Source organism: Nycticebus coucang, chromosome 17 (genome assembly GCF_027406575.1).
Source record: "Nycticebus coucang isolate mNycCou1 chromosome 17, mNycCou1.pri, whole genome shotgun sequence".
NCBI classification, from domain to species: domain Eukaryota; kingdom Metazoa; phylum Chordata; class Mammalia; order Primates; family Lorisidae; genus Nycticebus; species Nycticebus coucang.
This window is the reverse complement of record NC_069796.1, coordinates 32559841-32580674: the sequence shown is the minus strand read 5'-3', so window position 1 is coordinate 32580674 and position 20834 is coordinate 32559841. Positions and strand designations below refer to the sequence as shown.

At 39.2% G+C, this 20834-nt stretch overlaps 1 protein-coding gene across 1 annotated transcript in view; it reads left to right on the top strand.

Annotated features, from left to right (window-relative positions):
• CDKL3 (cyclin dependent kinase like 3) overlaps positions 1-20624 on the top strand; it is a 64781-nt gene extending 44157 nt beyond the window's left edge. Inside the window, exons 7-12 of the mRNA XM_053566141.1 lie at positions 2901-3054; positions 3173-3501; positions 5562-5655; positions 16915-17077; positions 18197-18294; positions 20563-20624. Coding sequence (XP_053422116.1) covers positions 2901-3054; positions 3173-3501; positions 5562-5655; positions 16915-17077; positions 18197-18294; positions 20563-20616 — 892 coding nt within the window. The 3' untranslated portion in view covers positions 20617-20624. The remainder of the gene's footprint in view (positions 1-2900; positions 3055-3172; positions 3502-5561; positions 5656-16914; positions 17078-18196; positions 18295-20562) is intronic.
• The last annotated feature ends 210 nt before the right edge of the window (positions 20625-20834 follow it).

Genomic DNA, 20834 nt, shown 5'->3' with positions numbered 1-20834 from the left:
AGTAGCTGGGACTACAGGCGCCTGCCACAACGCCCAGCTATTTGTTTTGGTTACAGCCGTCATTGTTGTTTGGCAGGTCCTGGGCTGGATTCGAACCCGCCACCTCAGGTGTATGTGGCTGGCGCCTTAGCCACTTGAGCCATAGGCGCCAAGCCTAAAAAATAAATAACTTCTAAAAGGAAAGAGGAGGCCGGACATGGGTGGCTCACACCTATAATCCTAGCACTCTGGAAGGCTGAGGCAATGGATTGCCTGAGCTCAGAAGTTCAAGACCAGCCTGAGCAAGAGACCTGTCTCTTTAGTAGTCCTGTCTCTACTAAAAAATAGAAAAATGAGCTAGATGTGTGGTGGGCACCCGTAGACCCAGCTATTCGGGAGGCTAAGGCAAAAGGATCACTCGAACCCAACAGTCTGAGGTTGCTGTGAGCTCTACTCCATGACACTCTACCCAGGACAACAGAATAAGACTCTTATCTCCAAAATAATAATAATAATAATAATAAATTAGAAAATAAAATAAATAAATAAAAGGAGAGAGGGCTGGATATGGCGGTCATGCCTGTAATACCAATGTTCTGGGGAGCTAAGATGAGACAATTACTTAAGCCTAAGAGTTTGAGACCAGCTTGGACAACATAATAAGACCTTTCTCAACAAAAATTAAAAATTAGCTGGGCATGGTGGAGCATACCTAAAAAGGCTGAAGCCAGAGGATCATTTGAGCCCAGAAGTTCCAGCCTGGGTGACAGAACAAGACTCTGTGTCATGGCTGGGCTCTGTGGCTCACACTGGTAATTCTAGCACTCTGGGAGGCTGAGGTGGGTGGATTGCTTGAACTCACCAGTTAAAGACCAGCCTGAGCAAAAGCAAGACCCCGTCTCTACTAAAAATGGAAAAAACTGAGGCAAGAGGATCCCTTGAGCCCGAGTTGGAGGTTCCTGTGAGCTATGATGCCATGGCATTCTACCCAGGGTGACAGCTTGAGATTCTGTCTCAAAAAAAAAAAAAAAGACACTATGTCAATCAATCGATCAATCAATCATCAATCTAAAACCAATAAAATTTAAAAAAGAAAGAAACCAAGCTAAAACAAAATGATATTTCTTCAATATTGATGCGTTCTGTCACATTTTGTATTGAAAACATTTCTTAAAAAGGACAGCATCTGTGGCTCAGTGGGTAGGGTGCCAGCCCCATATACCGACGGTGGCGGGTCGAACCCGGCCCCTGCCAAAACTGCAACAACAACAACAACAAAATAGCTGGGTGTTGTGGCTGGTGCCTGTAGTCCCAGCTACTCGGGAGGCTGAGACAAGAGAATTGCCTGAGCCCAGGAGCTGGAGGTTGCTGTGAGCTGTGACACCACAGCACTCTACCAAGGGTGAATCTCAAAAAAAAAAAGAAAGAAAGAAAAAGAAAAAAGAAAATATTTCTTTAAAAAAAGGAAATATCAGGTGGTGCCTGTGGCATATACCAGGGGTGGCGGGTTCAAACCTGGCTCCGGCCAAAACTTAAAAAAAAAAAAAAAAAAGGAAATATTTCTCTAGAGTACAATTTCAGAAACTTGTTAGTTCACTTTTGAGACTAGTCTTATCTCTTTAAAGAACTGCCAAAAAGTGATCTGCATCTTCTTTGAAAAAGATAATATATCAAAATTAAGAGTTATATTTTTATTTTTATTTATTTATTTTTTTTTTGAGGCAGAGTCTCAAGATGTCACCCTGGGTAGAGTGCTGTGACATCACAGCTCACAGCAACCTCAAAATCTTGGGCTTAAGAGATTCTCTTGCCTCAGCCACTGGAGTAGCTGGGATTACAGGCACCCATGCGAAGCTATTTTTTGGTTGTTTAGTGGGCCCAGGCTGGATTCGAACCCACCAGCTCTGGTGTATGTGGTTGGTGCCTTAGCCATTTGAGCTATAGGCGCTGAGTCTATTTATTTATTTATTTATTTATTTTTGAGACAGAGTTTCACTATGTCACCCTTGGTAGTGTGCTGTGGCCTTACAGTGCTGTGGTGTCACAGCTCACAGCAACCTCCGACTCTTGGGCTTAAGCGATTCTCTTACCTCAGCGTCCCAAGTAGCTGGGACTACAGATGCCTGCCACAACATCTGGCAATTTTTTTTATTTTTTATTTTTGGTTGTAGTTGTCATTGTTTTTTGGAAGGCCCGGGCTGGGTTTGAACCTGCCAGCTCCAGTGTATGTGGCTGGCACCCTAGCCGCTAAGTTACAAGTGCCCAGCCGTGATATTTTTATTGAGTAAAATTTTCATAAGGGAATCTAATTTTGCATTGCGAAAGGAATTAGCTTTTTTTTTTTTTTTTTTTGAGACAGGATCTTGCTCTGTCATTGAGGCTGGAGCACAGTGGTAAGATTATAAATCACTACAGCTGCTATCCTGGGCTCCAGGGATTGTTGCACCTCAGCTTCCTGAATAGCTGGGACTAGAGGCACGTGTCAACACATCTGCTTAATTTTTAAATTTTGTTGTAGAGATAGGATCTTTCTCTGTTGCTCAGGCTTGTCTCAAACTCCTGGCCTCAAGTGAACCTCCCACCCTTAGCATCCCAGAGTGCTAAGATTGCAGGTGTTAGCCACTGTGCCTAGCTGGGTCTATTTTATAAAAGTCTTATATTGTAGATTACCAAAGCAAAATTTTTGAAAGATATAACTTTACCAGAAAGCAATTTTTATTTGCTAACTCTTGGCATACATTATAATTATACAGTATTATTTATACTGGAGCTGAAATGTAAATTAATTGATTAAATGGTTATTAAAGATAAAATATCCGCGTAAATAAAAAGACTATTCCCCATGATTGCATTAATGTACACAGCTATGATTTAATAATTAAAAAAAAAGACTATTGGTTGATATTGCTTATTTTTGTCAGATTCATACCAGAACTAAGAGCTAAATTACTACAGGAAGCAAAAGTCAATTCATTCATCAAGCCAAAAGAAAATTCTAAAGAAAATGAATTTATGAGAGAAGAAAGAAAAACAATGTACACCAATACACTGCTAAGTAGCTCAGTAGGGGGAAAGGTAAGAAGTTTGGTTTCGTTTCAGCCAGTATAATTATATTATAGTTACATTATGGTTATACTCTTAAGGACAAAAATAACTGTTCTCACTAGGTAGATTTTGGATGTATCTATTCCAGGAAACAGAAAAAGAGAAAAGGTCCAAGGATATCAAAGTCAGAGTTACTAAAGTTAAAGGAGGAAAAGGAGATATCTCAGAACCAAAAAAGACTGAGTATGAAAATGGATATTGTCAACAGGATGCAATTGAAAATGCTCATGCTGTATCTGAAGATATAAAATCTGTATTAATTGAACCACCAAACCCTGTTAATCCTAGCACTAATTCTAATGACATGAAAGAAGATCTACATTCTGGAGGTTGTATGACAATGCCACCCATCAATCTAACTAGTGGTAATTTGATGGCTGCAAATCTCAATTCAAATCTCTCTCACTCTAATGCAAGGTGAGCTGTAACAGACAAGAGATGTAAGTAATACAATGTTCCTGTATAATGGTGTTTCAAAGAATCACATTCATAGTCCCTCTGTGAAACCTGAACTTGAGGAAGGTATATTGAAATTATAATTGTATAATGGGTCATTTACTGGGTGCTTTCTTTTTTTTTAACTGGGTGCTTCTTATGAATGCTGTAGAAGAAATTAACTTTTGTGGGGGGGAGTCTCATTCAGTCACCCTGGGGTTGAGTGCCCTGGCATCATAGCAACCTCAAACACTTGGGCTCAACTGATTCTCTTGTGTCAGCCTCTTGAACAGGTGCCCTCCACAATGCCTGGCTATTTTTAGATAAGGTGTCTCACTTTCCTCAGGCTGGTCTTGAACTAAGACCAGCTCAGGTGATACACCTGCCTTGGCCTCCCAGAGCGCTAGGATTACAGGCATGAGCCATTGTGCCTGGCCAAAGAAATTGATGTTTCCTTGGCCATAAAGATGTTTAAATTTTCACTAATGTCTTTCGGTAAAATTTCACTTAAAAAAAATCCTTGGAAAAATGTCTTTCCTTCTGAAGAGAAAAAAGCTGATATTATCTAAATTCTAGTATAGATGTGCCTTAACAAAGTAATCTTTATTTTTATATCATAGCAAATTCTCTAAGTGTAAAAAGGATAGACAAAAATAATTGTGCGTAGTCAAACAGCCCTTCAAGATCAAATATTTTGAGAGGAAAACAGCATATTGGGCCAGTTGTAGATTTAGCCTTGGATATAGATTGGGAAAATGGTCATATGGTCTTATTGATCAAGGGCAGTGTGATAGATATTGAGGGTCTGTTTAGCAAGGCATAGGGCTACTTTTGTTTTTTTTTTTGAGACAGTCTCATTATGTTGCCCTCGGTAGAGTGCTATGGTGTAACAGCTCACAGCAACCTCAAACTTTTGGCCTTAAGAAATTCTCTTGCCTCAGCCTCCCAAGCAGCTGGGACTATAGGTGCTCGGCACAATGCCCAGCTATTTTTTTGTTGTTATTGTTGCAGCTATCGTTGCTTAGCTGGCCTGGGTTGGGTTTGAACCCACCAGCCTGAGTGTATGTGGCCGACGCCCTACCCACTGAGCTACAGGTGCTACCTATAGGGCCACTTCTATTTCTTTTTTTTAAGACAGAGTCTCATTTGTCGCCCTCGGTAGAGTGCTGTGGCATCACAGCTCACATCAACCTCACATTCTTGGGCTCAAGTGATTCTCTTGCCTCAACCTCCTGAGTAGCTGGGACTATAAGCACCTGCCACAACGCCCGGCTATTTTTAGAGACGGGGTCTCCTCTTGCTCAGGCTGGTCTTTAAACTGAACTCAGGCAATCTACCTGCCTTGGCCTCCCAGAGTGCTAGGATTACAGGCATGAGCCACCGCGCCTGACCAGCCACTTCTAAAATTAAGAAGACTACTGTGATTTTAGGTGAGAAAGGAGGTTTATTAGGTTTATTAGCCCAAGAACATTCAAGCATAATGGTTCTCAACCTTCCTAATGCTGCGACCCTTTAATACAGTTCTTCTGTGGTTGGGGGTCACCACAACATGAGGAACTATATTAAAGGGTTGTGGCATTAGGAAGGTTGAGAACCACTATTAGCAGACTGATGTGGGCTTAGGTTGTGAAGCCTAATGGTCTTCAAAGGCAAGCAAGTATACAGTCTGTGTCAGTCTAAAGGTTTAGCAGTAGTTCAGTTGTTCTTGAGGTGACCCCAAAACTGTGGTGTCAGTAACCATGGTTGTAAGCCATTCTTGGACAGCAAGATTATAAACTGAGAAACCCAGTAGTTAAGAGACCTAAATTCAGAGTAGATAAAAGAGAGCAAATAGGCAAGCAGGAGTTCCCCACCTGGTTATCACCACTGATGTTAGGGGTTTTCAACCTGTTATCTAGAGCAATTGGAACTCAGGGACTAACAATGGCAATTTTGGCATTCAACATTCAAACAGTAGACTTCCATCCATATTCATTCTTGAAACTAAAGCAAAGGCATTTCTAGGAAGTTCTAATAACTTCTCATTCATTTTTAAATAATAGGTTAACTGAAAGAGCAAAAAAGAGACGTACTTCTTCACAATCTATTGGACAAGTTATATATAATGGCAGGCAAGAGGATGCAGGTCCCATGCAAGTAAGGCAAGAATTTAGTCATTAAAATATGGCCTCTGTTAACATTGCCTCCCTTTTCCTTTTCTCTATCTTTGAGGAATTAGCACTTAAAAAAATGTGCATTTAGTTTTTTTTGTTTCTTCCTAAGATTAAAATAGGCCATCATTTCCTTAAAGCTTGTGCAATTTTAATCAATTTTCCATATCTTAATTTGTATACTCTGACTTGGGCAGAATAAGATTTTCGCCCTTAAAAGTTACAAAAATTTCTGGTTTTTCATTTCCAAAAAATGTTTTAATACCTGGATTTATGCAATAAAAACAATAACCAAATAAACACTTTCTCTCTCTCTTTTTTTTTTTGGCAGTTTTTGGCCAGGGCTGAGTTTGAACCCGCCACCTCCAGTATATAGGGCCGTTGCCCTACTCCTTTGAGCCACAGGCGCTATCCTACACACTTACTTTCACTGGAAAAAAAAATCACTGTAGAGGGCAGTGCCTGTGGCCCAGTGAGTAGGGTGCCAGCCCCACATACTGAGGGTGGCGGATTCAAACCCGGCCCCGGCCAAACTGCAACAAAAAAATAGCTGGGCGTTGTGGCAGGTGCCTATAGTCCCAGCTACTTGGGAGGCTGAGGCAAGAGAATCACCTAGTGTTGCGGACCGCCAGTCGAATGAGTCTCAGTCCGAGGGCTTTCAGGGCGAACGGCTCAGGTTGATTGGAAGGTCGACGCAGGGTGAATTGACAGACTACTACACACCACGGGTGATGAAGAAAGTAGCTGTACTTTACTGATTTTTAGGCATGGTATTTATACATTTTTGACAATGTCTTACAAACTACAAAAGATATTTTTATGACTTGCTGATGCTTACAAAGTTCTTATCGAGTTTTGTAGATGGGAGTAGTCAACCGTCTTTTCTTAGACAATGTTTTTGCCCGTAAGGGGGAACAAAGGACTGCTGCTTATCAGCAGTTACTTTTTTACTTCTCTTTATCTATGTTTAAACCTTCTTTCTTTGTAAAACTGCTTTGTTTACATTTTGTATTTTTATATTTTTATATTTGATTATGATTTTTATGTTGTTAGTGAATTGATAGTGAATTATGTATATGTTTTAAGTGTATAGTGACAAAATTATAGAGAAAGCAATTTCATAGAAAACTTATTTCAAAGAAACAGTTTTAAAGGGACATAAGGTAGAGATAAGAGACCGGAGGGAGTGGGTATCTGGTAGGAACATCTTAACTTGTCATTCCTGCATTCTCTTGATACATTGTTTCAATTAACTGACTTTTATGGTGGGAACGTGTTCCCTTGGAGACATTTAGTCTCCATTGTATAGATGAAGTCATGGATTAGTAAGTCATTATGTTTATTCTTAGTTTCTGAGGACATTCAAGCAACAATTAACCATTCAACTCAACAAACAAGTTTCAAACAGGTTTCAGGGTAAAGGTTATTCAGGCCTTTATGCCGCACCTCATGAATTCTTACGTTCACTAAAAGGCATGCTAGGCAACTTATGCGCTGCTGTCGCAGGCCAGGGGGACTGGGGGCAACGCTCCGGGGAGCACTCACCGCCTTACCACAGTTTTTACAACGCGGACAGAGCCATCCCGCCACGGCTTGATGCCGGGGGTGCGGCATTTCCCCCTTTTTTGTTAATGAAACGTAGTTCAAAGAGGTCTTGGCGAACAGCCTTTAAGGAGGAAAAGACACAACGAAGGAGACAAGGTAACAGTAAAACAACACAGAATATCAAGCATCCAATAATGACAATAAACACAATGTACTGAATCCAGGACACAGGATTTAAAGATTTAAGATTGTCAGAGAGGGATTGAGCCAGTGAATCAAGAGAAGTGCTAGGTAAATGAGCTTCACTGATGGCAGTGATATCTTTTTGAAGAGTATGTAAATCATGTGTAATATCATTGTCCTTCCAGACACCCTGTAGATGAGCTTTAGTTTTGTCCCAGGAAGTGGACATATTATAAGGTAAAGGAGTTACATAAATAGCAGGAAAGGCAGAATGACATCTGGTTTGGAGTTTATGTTGTATAAATTTTATATCTTGTCCTAAGGCTAAAACTACTTCTTCTAGGATGTTAAGTTTTGCTTCAAGTTTATTATCTATGCTGGCTTGAGTCATTAAAGCTAGAGTTATGTTGTTGCTGAGAGAATTAACAAAGTGAGCTGTGTGAACTTTTTGAACCAAAGCAGTAGTGGCTACCGCAAATGTTGTAACTATAGAAATTAAAGCTAAAATACCGAGAATTAAAGCAGCTACAAACCTCTTAGGTCGAATTAACTGATTAACAGTATGTAAAACTTGTAAAGCAGAATTATCATACCAAGGATCATCTTGTAAATCAACAGGTAATAGTACATAAGAGGGTCTTTTAACAATTAAAACAGAATTAAACAAGCGTTCATTGAATAAATTAGTAGAAGTAAGACAATTTGTAACTTTACAAGCGGTACAAGAAATATGATAAGAGTTTTTAGATTGTGTAATAGTTAAATACTTATTTGGAGCTAAAAGTAGAGCATATGGATATCCAACACAAGTTCTTACTGACATTGCATTTGGTTTTGGCATATTAGGTTTTTTTTCTAAAATTAAGTTGGATGCAGCAACAAGTCTAAATAAATCATAGTGTATTTGAGTTTTATTTTTGTCTTGAGCTACCCATATGGGCTCAACTAGACCAGGTGTGAACCATCGTCGTATTGGTTGGGGAGTACCAGACCACTGATACTGATGAAATTTATTTAATTGGTTCGAGAAATATTTATTATGATCAAAACAAGAAGTAGGAGAATAATCCCAGATGACTGTGTTTGAATTTATAGGAGAATGCTTGTTGGCAGCATTTGGGAATTCATAGGAAAGCCAAGTAGGTGTTTTAGTCAATGATGATTCCCAGAATTGATTTTTATCTCTATATTTTTCTTTACAGTTAGGGAGAGGTAACGAGTCCACAGGTAAACAGGTTTCATTATAATTAGGACTTCCAATAGTTTGTAACTCATATTCCCAAACATAACGTCTATTTGCATCGTGAGGATCTGGAGCATCAGTTAAAAATACCCTGTAGCTAGTAGGTAAACAAAAAGGAGGTGTGTTGCCTCTTAAAGTAAAGCAAATAGGCAAGGAGTCGGCTTTGCCAGTGAAATTAATTAAAGCCGCAGCATGATGTCTGGATTCTGAGTCAGTTAAACCTCCTAAGCGGATAGAATCATTAGAAAGAATTTTTATGGGGTCTGGATCTAGCCAGCCCACAGGGTGTAGCAGTGGAGGATTAGGAACATAAGACCAATAAGCTGCAGTTTTTACCTTAGGAGTAGAGATTAGTGATAGAAACGCAAGAAAGTACATTGTAGGAGTTAGAGGGTTTCTTTGAGACATGAGAAGCTGTTTAGCTTGTTTCACCAGGGCACGGATCTGTGTCCATGTGATCTTGGAGGGTTTCGGTGAAACTTCCACAGTCGTCCTCATTTGTGCAGATAGGATCTTCATCCGCCGCAGGCGTTGTCTTCTGCGCCGGGGTCTCCGGAGGAGCCGGTTTGATGAGCCGGTCTGGAATCTAGATGGGAGAGTCGGCATCCTGTGGAAATATGCAAGCATAGCCTCGTCCGGAGGTTAACAATACATCAGGGCCTTTCCATTGGCCCGATAATAAATCTTTCCAAAGAACTTTAGGAAGGGTGGCAGCCGATTGTGGCTGCCAATGGGAGAGAGCAGGGGTTAAATTGTTGGAGTTTACATTAAGGTGATTCAGGACGAATAAAGCATGGGTTAAAATATGATGAGGAGAGAAATATTTATGAGCCTTTTGTAGACGTTCAATCTGTAATTTTAATATTTGATTAGTTCTTTTAACAATCGCTTGACCCTGAGGATTATAAGGAATCCCCGTAGAATGAGAAATCTTCCACTGTATACAAAATTGTTCAAATGCTCGAGAGGTATAAGCTGGAGCATTGTCTGTTTTTAATTGATGAGGAACACCTAGCTGCTGAAAGCAGTAAAATAGGTGCTGTACAACATCTTTATAAGCCTCGCCAGATCTCGCAGAGGCACAGATATAATGAGAAAAGGTATCAACAGTAACATGTACATACTGTAGTTTTCCAAAACTAGACACATGTGTTACATCCATTTGCCATAATACATTGGGGCGTAAACCCCGAGGATTAACACCAAATTTTAAAGGATGATGGGTAATAGGACAGGCTTTACACTTTAATACTATTTGTTTTGCTTGTTCTCTAGTAATTTGAAACATTTTTCTTAATGCGTTAGCATTCTGATGATGTAAGGCATGGCTTTCTTCAGCTTCAGCCACTGATGCCACCATAGTACGTGTTAACAAATCTGCAGTGGCATTTCCTTGGGCCAAAGGGCCAGGTAAATTAGTATGTCCTCTTATGTGACCAATATAAAATTGATTATTTCTTTGCTGAATTAAAGTTTGTAGTTTCTTTAATAAAGGTAGAATAGTTGAGGTTCCTGTTAAAAGAGCAGTTTCAAGAGCCGGAAAAAGAGAAGCAATATATTTTGAATCTGTGTACAAGTTAAACCTTTGTTTGAAGTTATTAAAGGCTGAGATTAGAGCCCATAATTCTGTTTGTTGGGCAGAGGCTTGTGTAACCTCTTTGATAAGAGGAGACAGGCCTGTACTAAAAACTACAGCTCGACTTGTAGAGGAGCCATCTGTGAATAAGGTTATTGCGTCAGACAGAGGCTGTTTGGAACACATAAGAGGAAATATAAGTGAAACTGTTTTTGTAAATTCAATTAAAGGATGTTTAGGATAATGGTATAAGATTTGACCTGCATAGCCTTGTAAGGCTAATACCCAATCATCATTATTTTGGAACAGTTGTTCTACTTGAGTTTTATTATAAGCAGTTACAATTACATGAGGATCTTTACCAAATAATTCCCGTGATCTTTTTCTTCCTTTATCAATTAATAAAGACACCAGGTATGGATAATCAGCAACAATCTTTGTCTGAACATGTGGTAAATGAATCCATTCTAAAATACCTTCCTGCCATAGGCAAGCTGTAGGAGTATACTCAGTAGAAAAAATAAGTAGAGACCATGGATTTTGATAATTAATTTGTTTAACCCTAGCTTGAGTTAAAGCCTGTTCAACAACTTGTAAAGCCTGCAAGGCTTCTGGAGTTAAATGTCTAGGGGAACGGGGATTAGAGTCTCCCTGTAAGATAGCAAACAAAGGACTAAGAGTTCCTGTAGTAATTTTTAAAAAAGGTCGAATCCAATTTATTTCTCCCAGTAATTTTTGATAATCATTAAGAGTTTGTAATTTATCTCTCCGTATTTGCACCTTTTGAGGTGCAATATAGTCAGAGTGAATCCATTGTCCCAGATAACTTAATGGTTTATCTCTCTGAATTTTTTCTGGGGCAATTACTAAACCAAATTTAGTTAATTGTTCTATAGCCTTTTCTAGCATTAGCTGTACTTGTGGTAGCTCAGGATGAGCTAGTAAGATATCATCCATATAATGAATTATGTAAGCACTAGGAAATTGTTTTCTCAGTGCTGCCAATGCAGCCGCCACAAATTTTTGACATAAGGTAGGGCTATTTTTCATGCCCTGTGGTAAAGTTTTCCATTGATATCTTTTAAACGGTTCCTGTAAGTTTAGAGAAGGAACACTGAAAGCAAAACGAGGACAGTCATCAGGATGTAGATTAATAGTAAAAAAGCAGTCTTGTAAATCAATAATTATAAGTGGCCATTGTTCAGGTACTGCTACAGGAGATGGGAGCCCAGGTTGAAGGGAGCCCATGTCTTCCATAATGGCATTTACTGCTCTTAAATCTTGTAAAAGTCTCCATTTGCCAGATTTTTTCTTAATGACAAACACAGGAGTGTTCCATGGACTAGTGGATTCCTCTAAATGACCTTTATCTAATTGTTCTTGTACTAAAATTTGTAATGCCTGTAACTTTTCTGTTGTTAGGGGCCACTGACTAACCCACACAGGAACATCTGTTAACCATTTTATCTTACAGGCATAGTTTTCTGCAGTGGCCCCTATGAAAAACACTGATCGTTCAGCTGATCCCCTGTAACTAGTTTCATATCTAGAACATGTAAAAGATCTCGTCCCCACAAAGTATAGGGTAGAGAGGGTAACACATAAGGTTGAAAGTAAATTTTCTTATCCTTATATTCACATAATAAATGAGATGTACTCCGCATAACACCAGAAACAGAACCTAAACCGACTAATGAAGACCCAGTCCGATGTACTGGCCAGGATTTTGGCCAGTCAGAAGCTGCAATGCAAGTTACATCAGCTCCTGTGTCCATTAACCCTTTAATAGGCCTGCCCTCAACTTTCATTTTCAGCATTGGTCTATCATATAAATCATGTATGAGAGCTACACAGTCCTGATCAGTAAATCCAAATTGACCCTCTCCCCTGGCATCATGTAAGTGATAGGTGGGAAGTGGTATATATGGCAACAACAATAACTGAGCAATTCTTTGTCCCTTATGAATTTGTGTAGTTTCTACTAAAGACTTTACCATGACTTTAATTGTATTCTCAGTGTCAGAATCAATAACTCCCGGAATAACTTCAAAATGTTTGGTATAATTGGAACTGCGACCTAAAATAACACCCACTGTGCCCGGTAACAATTTTCCTTTAATTCCAGTAGGAACTAGAGTAACACCATCATGTTTAGATATAATTATGTCTTTAGAGCTGGCAAGATCAAGGCCTGCACTGCCAGGAGTTCCACGCGGGAGGTCATGAATTGTCCATTCTGGCGGTATACAATTAGTGGCAGATGTAGGCTCTAAAAAAGGTTGTACTACAGTAGACTTAGGCTCTCCCTTGGGGTCGGGGCTGGGAGAATGCCCCTCATCTAGTTTTTTGACCTATTGCCATTATTAGCATTTGCACCCTTGTCAGACAAGGGGGTTCCATCTTTATGAAACTTAGATTTACATTCATTTCTCCAATGCCTGCCCTTCTTACAACGAGGGCATGGTCCCGGGGGAAGCCCACGGGACTTACTATTATTGTTATTGGCACCGGTGGATTTCTTACAATCCTTCTGTATATGACCTGGCTTCCCACAGTTATAACAAGTGGGTAAATCATGTGGGGGGTCACACCCGAAACATGTATTGCTGGGGTCTCTATCAAAAGCACTTTTAACATATGAACTGAATTTCTGACCCCGCATAGCTGCAGCAAACGCCATTCCCTGGACGATTGCTGGTGAGGCATCCATGCATGCTTTAATATAATCCTGTATTGTACCTGTTTTCCTGAGTGGACGTATTAAGTCCTGACACAGCGTATTTGCATTTTCCCAAGCCAACTGCTTGAGTAATAATGCTGTGCCTTCAGACGGTGGGAGCATTCTATTAATAGCTTCTTCTAGGCGAGAAATAAAGTCAGGATAGGATTCTTCCATACCCTGTTTTATGCCTGCTAAAGTTGTGCCCTTAGTACCTGGAGGAGGTATTCTGCGCCAAGCAGAAACTGCATTATGGTTAATTATTTCTAAAAATTGCCGTGGTAGTTTAATTTGATTTTCAGAGGTGGCAAATTCATCTGTTCCTAAAAGCATAGATAACGTGGGCTGTGCCTTTCTACCCACATGTTGATTAACGCTTTCTCTGCATCTGTCCTCATATTCTGTTCTCCATAAAATATAGTCACCTGGGGAAAGTGTGGCCTTGGCCGTCTGTTGCCAATCATACGGAGTAAGCCACTGACTGCTAATTGATTCTACAATTTGTAAAGTATAAGGGGCAGAAGCTCCCGATGTACGGACAGCTTGTTGCAATTCTTTAAGTGTCTTTAACGACAGAGGTTCCCAGGTGGGTGGTGCCCTTTCCTCGGTAGGAAAGCGTACCGGGAAAGCGAAAGTAAAATCTCCCTGCTGACGGGCTTCTCGCACCGCCACCTGAAAGCCTATGGGCGGCGGGGGGAGACAAGGAGGCACACGGGGAAGTGGAGCCCGCAAAGTTGGCCTGGGTGTAGTCACAGGCATACGGACTGCCGGATAAGCTCGGCGAGGGTGAATGAAATCATGCATGTTATCTTTTTCATCTGGTTTAGTAAATTCATCCACCACATCCCACTCGTCACTATCCGATGAATTATCAACCGGTGGGAGCGGCGGTAGAATATCTTTGAGTGTTGGAGCTGAGGGAATGACGCCCTCAGCGTTAGATATTGGCTCGGGGTCTTTAAGAGCCTCTGGGGGGACTTCATCGTAAATGGGTGCCACCTTAGTTTCAGGGCCTCCAGCCTCCGAATCAGTTTCTCTTATGAATGCTTCTAAAAAGGTATTGTCAGCTAAAAGTTCTCTAACCTGTAACCACAAAGGAAAAGCTTGTGGGGGCAAAACCTGCTCCCCATGTTCCTGCATGTAATTCCGCATTTCGCGTCCCACTCTCTTCCAGTCGGAGAGAGAGAGAGAGCCTTCCTCCAGAAACCAAGGACTAACCAACTTTATGAAATGCATAAGCTCCTCCAACCGTTTGAGAGACACATGAAAACCATTTTTCTCTAACAGACGCTGTATCATGACACTGAGCATGTGTTCCTCTTTTCCTAATGTATGCCCCATGTTGTCCTGCGGATTACTCACACTTAACCGGTCAGCCTTTACCGGCGGGACTCGAGCTCCCTGGTGAGAGTCGCCTTCAATCTGAAAAGAGAGGAAAGAAAGAAAAAGAAAGATCACCTGTCCTTCAGGTCCCTGTTCGGGCGCCAGCTGTTGCGGACCGCCAGTCGAATGAGTCTCAGTCCGAGGGCTTTCAGGGCGAACGGCTCAGGTTGATTGGAAGGTCGACGCAGGGTGAATTGACAGACTACTACACACCACGGGTGATGAAGAAAGTAGCTGTACTTTACTGATTTTTAGGCATGGTATTTATACATTTTTGACAATGTCTTACAAACTACAAAAGATATTTTTATGACTTGCTGATGCTTACAAAGTTCTTATCGAGTTTTGTAGATGGGAGTAGTCAACCGTCTTTTCTTAGACAATGTTTTTGCCCGTAAGGGGGAACAAAGGACTGCTGCTTATCAGCAGTTACTTTTTTACTTCTCTTTATCTATGTTTAAACCTTCTTTCTTTGTAAAACTGCTTTGTTCACATTTTGTATTTTTATATTTTTATATTTGATTATGATTTTTATGTTGTTAGTGAATTGATAGTGAATTATGTATATGTTTTAAGTGTATAGTGACAAAATTATAGAGAAAGCAATTTCATAGAAAACTTATTTCAAAGAAACAGTTTTAAAGGGACATAAGGTAGAGATAAGAGACCGGAGGGAGTGGGTATCTGGTAGGAACATCTTAACTTGTCATTCCTGCATTCTCTTGATACATTGTTTCAATTAACTGACTTTTATGGTGGGAACGTGTTCCCTTGGAGACATTTAGTCTCCATTGTATAGATGAAGTCATGGATTAGTAAGTCATTATGTTTATTCTTAGTTTCTGAGGACATTCAAGCAACAATTAACCATTCAACTCAACAAACAAGTTTCAAACAGGTTTCAGGGTAAAGGTTATTCAGGCCTTTATGCCGCACCTCATGAATTCTTACGTTCACTAAAAGGCATGCTAGGCAACTTATGCGCTGCTGTCGCAGGCCAGGGGGACTGGGGGCAACGCTCCGGGGAGCACTCACCGCCTTACCACAGTTTTTACAACGCGGACAGAGCCATCCCGCCACGGCTTGATGCCGGGGGTGCGGCAACCTAGGCCCAAGAGCTGGAGATTACTGTGAGCTGTGACACCACGGCACTCTACCAAGGGCAACAAAGTGCAACTGTCTCTAAAAAAAAAAATAATAATCACTGTAGGGGTGGCGCCTGTGGCTCAGTCAGTAGGGCACCGGCCCCATATACTGAGGGTGGCAGGTTTAAACCCGGCCCTGGCCAAACTCAACAAAAAATAGCTATGTGTTGTGGTGGGCGCCTGTAGTCCCAGCTACTCGGGAGGCTGAGGCAAGAGAATCGCCTAAGCCCAGGAGTTGGAGGTTGCTATGAGCAGTGTGATGCCATGGCACTCTACCGAGGGTGACAAAGTGAGACTCTGTCTCTACAAAAACAAACAAACAAACAAAAACTAGCTGGGCCTTGTGTTGGATGCCTGTAGTCCCAGCTACTTGGGAGGCTAAGGGAAAAGAATCACCTAAGCCCAAGAATCTGAGGTTGCTGTGCACTGTAACGCATGGCACCCTACCAACATAGTGAAGCTCTGTCTCAAAAAAAAAAAAAATAATGATGATAATAATCACTGTAGATCATCCCCCCATTTTTTACATAGGAAAGTGATTTATTCAAAATGGAAGCATAGGTTTGACACCCATAGCTCAGTGGTTAGGGTGCCAGCCACATACACTGGAGCTAGCGGGTTCGAACCTGGCCCGGGCCTGCTGAACAACAATAATGACAACAACAACAACAACAACAATAAAAATAGCTAGGTGTTGTGGCAGGTGCCTGTAGTCCCAGCTACTTAGGAGGCTAAGGCAAGAGAATTGCTTAAGCCCAAGAGTTTGAGGTTGCTGTGAGCTGAGATGCCACAGCTCTCTACCAAGGGCAACATAGTGAGACTCTGTCTCAAGCAAACTAACAAACAACAACAACAAAAATGGAGGCACAGTGTTATTTATAATAATAAAAAATAACACAAACCTATCCAATAGGTGAATGATTAAGTACATTAGGGTACATTCATACAGTAAGATACTTACACATTACATTGTGGAAGAGTGTTCATTGACCAAGAAAGATTTTAGTGATTTGTTGTCAAATTAACAAAAATAGATAACACAAAAGGTTTCCAAGATGCTGGGTATATGAATAATTTTTCTCCTTGGGTTTTTCCTAATATCCATTAAACATATCAGTTTATAAATAGATAAAGAAGTTACTGTGAAAATGAACTGAACCAATTTGTTCAAAGTCAGAGTGCAGTGATTAGTATTAAATATTAACATTTAATATTGTCGGTCTCATGGTCAAGACTATTATTCTCAGAAAATTAAATATGGTAAAAAATGTCTCCTCTCTGAAACTTTCATTGGAGTTTGATTTGTTGATATGTTTAATGATATTCTTTATAAGTATTAAAATAGTTATTATGCCTACCTTATATCATGCCAATGGCTAGCAATTCTGGGTTTTTCATTCTACAAATAGTTTCACATATTTCTTCAAATGAATTCTTGTCTGTTTGTTTAGAGCCAAATGGAAAAGGGTATATTTAATGAGCGAACAGGTCAAAGTGACCAAATGGCAAATGGGAACAAAAGGAAGCTGAATTTTTCCAGATCTGACAGGAAAGAATTCCATTTTCCAGAATTGCCTTTTACAATACAGTCGAAGGATATTAAAGGAATGGAAGGTATACATTTGTTGCATAGCTTTACAAATCTGGATAATATCATGTATAAGATGTTTTATAATATCATGTAGATTTTATAGTGTGATTTAGGTAGAAAAAAGTAAATTGGTGAGAAAAACATTTTTAGCTGATGACATATTTTTCCCCACCATCAAATAAGGAGTAAGACTTAAAAGAGATAATCTTAAATAAGAGGAGTTAAGACAGCTTCAAAGAGTCGATTTTTCATTACTTCAATGTTGTTGAAATGTTAAAACAATATTTGAGGAAGATGGTTTTGGTTCAGTGGAAGAAATCGCGTTCATATTTTTCTCCATGATATTTCCTCATATAATGACAGGAATTTTGGGCATTGCCTGTAGCTCAGTGAGTAGGACTCTGGCCACATACACCCAGGCTGGCGGGTGCTAACCCAGCCCGGGCCAGCTAGACAGCAATGACAGCTGCAACAACAATAAAAAAAAAATAGCCAGGCATTGTGGCGGGCGCCTGTGGTCCCAGCTACTTGGGAGGCTGAGGCAAGAGAATCTTAAGCCCAAGAGTTTGAGGTAGCTGTGAGCTGTGACAGCACAGCACTTTACCAGCAGTGACATGGTGAGACTCTGTCTCAAAAAAAAAAAAAAAAAAAAAAATAGCAGGAATTTTATATATGGTCTGAACATTCCAGGATTTAGTAGATAAGATTTATAAATTTAGGATTTACTTTCGTCTTAAATTTGAGAATTACTTAAAAATGAAACTCATGTTTATCTTAAATAAATGTTATGTTTCTTTGAAGAATAGTGACACCTTGTGAAAAGTTAATATAATAGCAAGAATATACATATGCATAACTTAAGAGAAATTATCTGTTTTACTTAGCATTCATACTGAGAATAATAAAACCAAATAAAGTAAGTGTCTTCTTTTAATATGTGGTAGGCTATTTGTAAAGTTATAAAGCAAATAATTTTCCATATTTTATCATTACAACTCAAGAACGTGTTCAGTTCTTTTGTAATAAATTGAGAAAGTGATGTTAGTAGACATCAGAATTTCCAGTTGAAGTTCTTGAAAAGGAAAGTAAAATTTCAAGGTAGGAATAACAAATTTTCATTGTTTTATGTAATTTTGTAAAAGCTAAACAGACAAAAGTGTTGAAAAGGGATTCAAAGAAAACAGATTCATCTAAAATACCAACTTTACTTAATATGGATCAAAATCAAGAAAAACAGGAGGTAAAATTTTTTTCATTTATAGTTTTTACTAAAGAATATTGTTTAGAGCCCTTGACTCAGTGTATAAGTTTAGCTATTATAATTGGAAAGCTATATACAAATTCAAAATTCTATAATTTTTAAACCCTAGAAACATTTATATTTCCTTAGATAACCAATTACTAAAAGTTTCTAAAAGTTCTTTTTGGGGGGATAGTAAATACCAGCCCTTATTTGAATATCAAATGATTAAAATACTTGGTACCCAGAGAAAATAGTATCTCTGCTATGTGTATTGTCAAACATTGGGCAGGTAAGCCATCCCAGTGAAAATGGATGATGGGACACATGGCATATGGCCATGAGGATATATGTATTTGTCTTTAGCCTCTTTCTTCCTTTTATTTTTTGTTTGTTTTGTTTTATTTTATTGTTTTATCTTCAGTTTATTTCCCTATTTCTACTGTCTACCTACTGTCCTATTTTCATGAATATTCACTCTCAAGCTAGCTCTCAGGTAATCTTACTGAAATGTCCCCAACAGCTACCTACCAGAGAGATTCTTGAATTTTATTCAGAAATCATGAAGCCTTTAACATCCAAATGAATGCTCTCTAAAGGTACTCTTTTTAAGGGAAAGAGATCATGGTCACCCCCACCCCCCTGAATTAAATCATATAGATGGCTTCCTATCTTGGATTTGTGAGGTTATCTCTGTAAGTGATTTATCAACTTCATGACTTCTATTTTTTTTTTAATAAAATTGATTATAGTTTTACTCATGATAAAAAATAGCACATACTTATTAAGGACATTTGAAGAAACTAAACATATAGAAAAGCTGATCTGAAACTGTAAGAAGGCATTTTAACAAGGCTTCAATCTCTACAACATTTGGATAAAAGGGTTATCAGACACTGTTAGAAGTATTATCACTGTGATATTTAGGGCTATGCCTTAGTCTTGGCCTAGAACTTGTTAATAACTCCACAATTCGCTTTGCAGAAAGGAGATTTTGTAGAACAAGCAAGCCATTAGTGGTCATCTTTTAGTTCCTTATAAAAAGCAATAAAAAGGCTTTACATTTTTAAATTTGAGTGACTTACTCATGTAATAGCATGTACAGCACACCATTTGCACATTTTTGAATGCTTAGGTGAATTAGGTCTCCTGAGCTTGGGCAGTCTAGAAATGTGACACATGTGTTTATCCCATTGTTCTATGAGAGGCCCCAGGAAATTTCATTTCAATACAGGAAAAAAAGAAACTCTTGAGACACTTTTGACATTTTTAGGATAAGTAAATAAATGAGGAGGAAAACTCTTCTTGCTCATGGAAGAATTCCTGAAAAGATGACCTTTTATAAAAGTAATTTTGAAACAAGTAGTAGTTATTAGAAAAAAACAGAAGTTGACAGTGTTGGTTATAGTTTCTTTGTACTGCTTATTCAAATGCAGTTCTGATAAGTGACTGAAATTGCATATAAGGCAAGTTCAAATGCTTTCAATAAATTATTGTAAGAGTTAAGAAAATGTCTTAAATTTTGAGTCTGGATTATATTTTAGAACATGAGAGAATATAGGGGGGAATAGCCACTTATTTGTTCTATTGTTGGCCCTGGCATTGACGTTTTTTCTTTTCTTTTTTTTTTTTTGAGACAGAGTCTCACTTTGTTACCCTCAGTATTATGCTGTAGTATCATAACTCACAGCAACTTCAGACTCTTGGGTTCAAGTGATCCTCTTGCCTCAGCCTCCCAAGTAGCTGGGACTACAGGTGCCAGCTATAATACCTGGCTATTTTTCTTTTTAAGACACAAGGTCTTGCTCTTGCTCAGGCTGGTCTTGAACTCCTGAGCCTAGGCAATCCATCTGCCTTGGCCTCCCAGAGTGGTAGGATAACAGGTGTGAGCCACCATACCCAGCCCATTGACTTATTTTTTGAATTATCTAATCAGATCCAAGCCCTTCCCAGTTTTACATTCAACTCTTTCAGGTATCTTAAAAGTATATTGAAATAGTGCATATGTGCATTGACTCAGCTCTATGACCAAATATAAACCCTAAATTACTGTGAATGAGTGATTTAGACTACAGAGAAGATTCCCCATAAAGGGCACTTTTGGTTCTGTTGGATGATGATAAAGAGAAATACTCTGGTAAATAGTGTCCCTGTACCTTATAAAGTACCCTTCAGGGGCAAAGTACAAGTATTTATCCCTGGCTGTATTTCCTCAGCCAAAGACTGACCATTTCCTCAATTAAGGTCGTGTTTCTATTTACTTTTTAGAATACAGGAAATGCACAAACTGAAAGGAAGAAGAACCTGCCCGATGTAGAGTAGAAAATGCAGCAGCTGAAAATTCAGGGAATCCCAGAAACACTGTATGGTTTTAAAAAAATCCTTTTTATTAATGTTACATGCACAAAAATGCTGACTAGAGAATTCTACAGATACATCATAAATTCTGTATAGTTATGTGTATATTCTCCTAAATTTATTTTTAAATTTATTAATCCTTAAGGTATTCATGTTTTCTTAATTTGAACATTAATTTATAA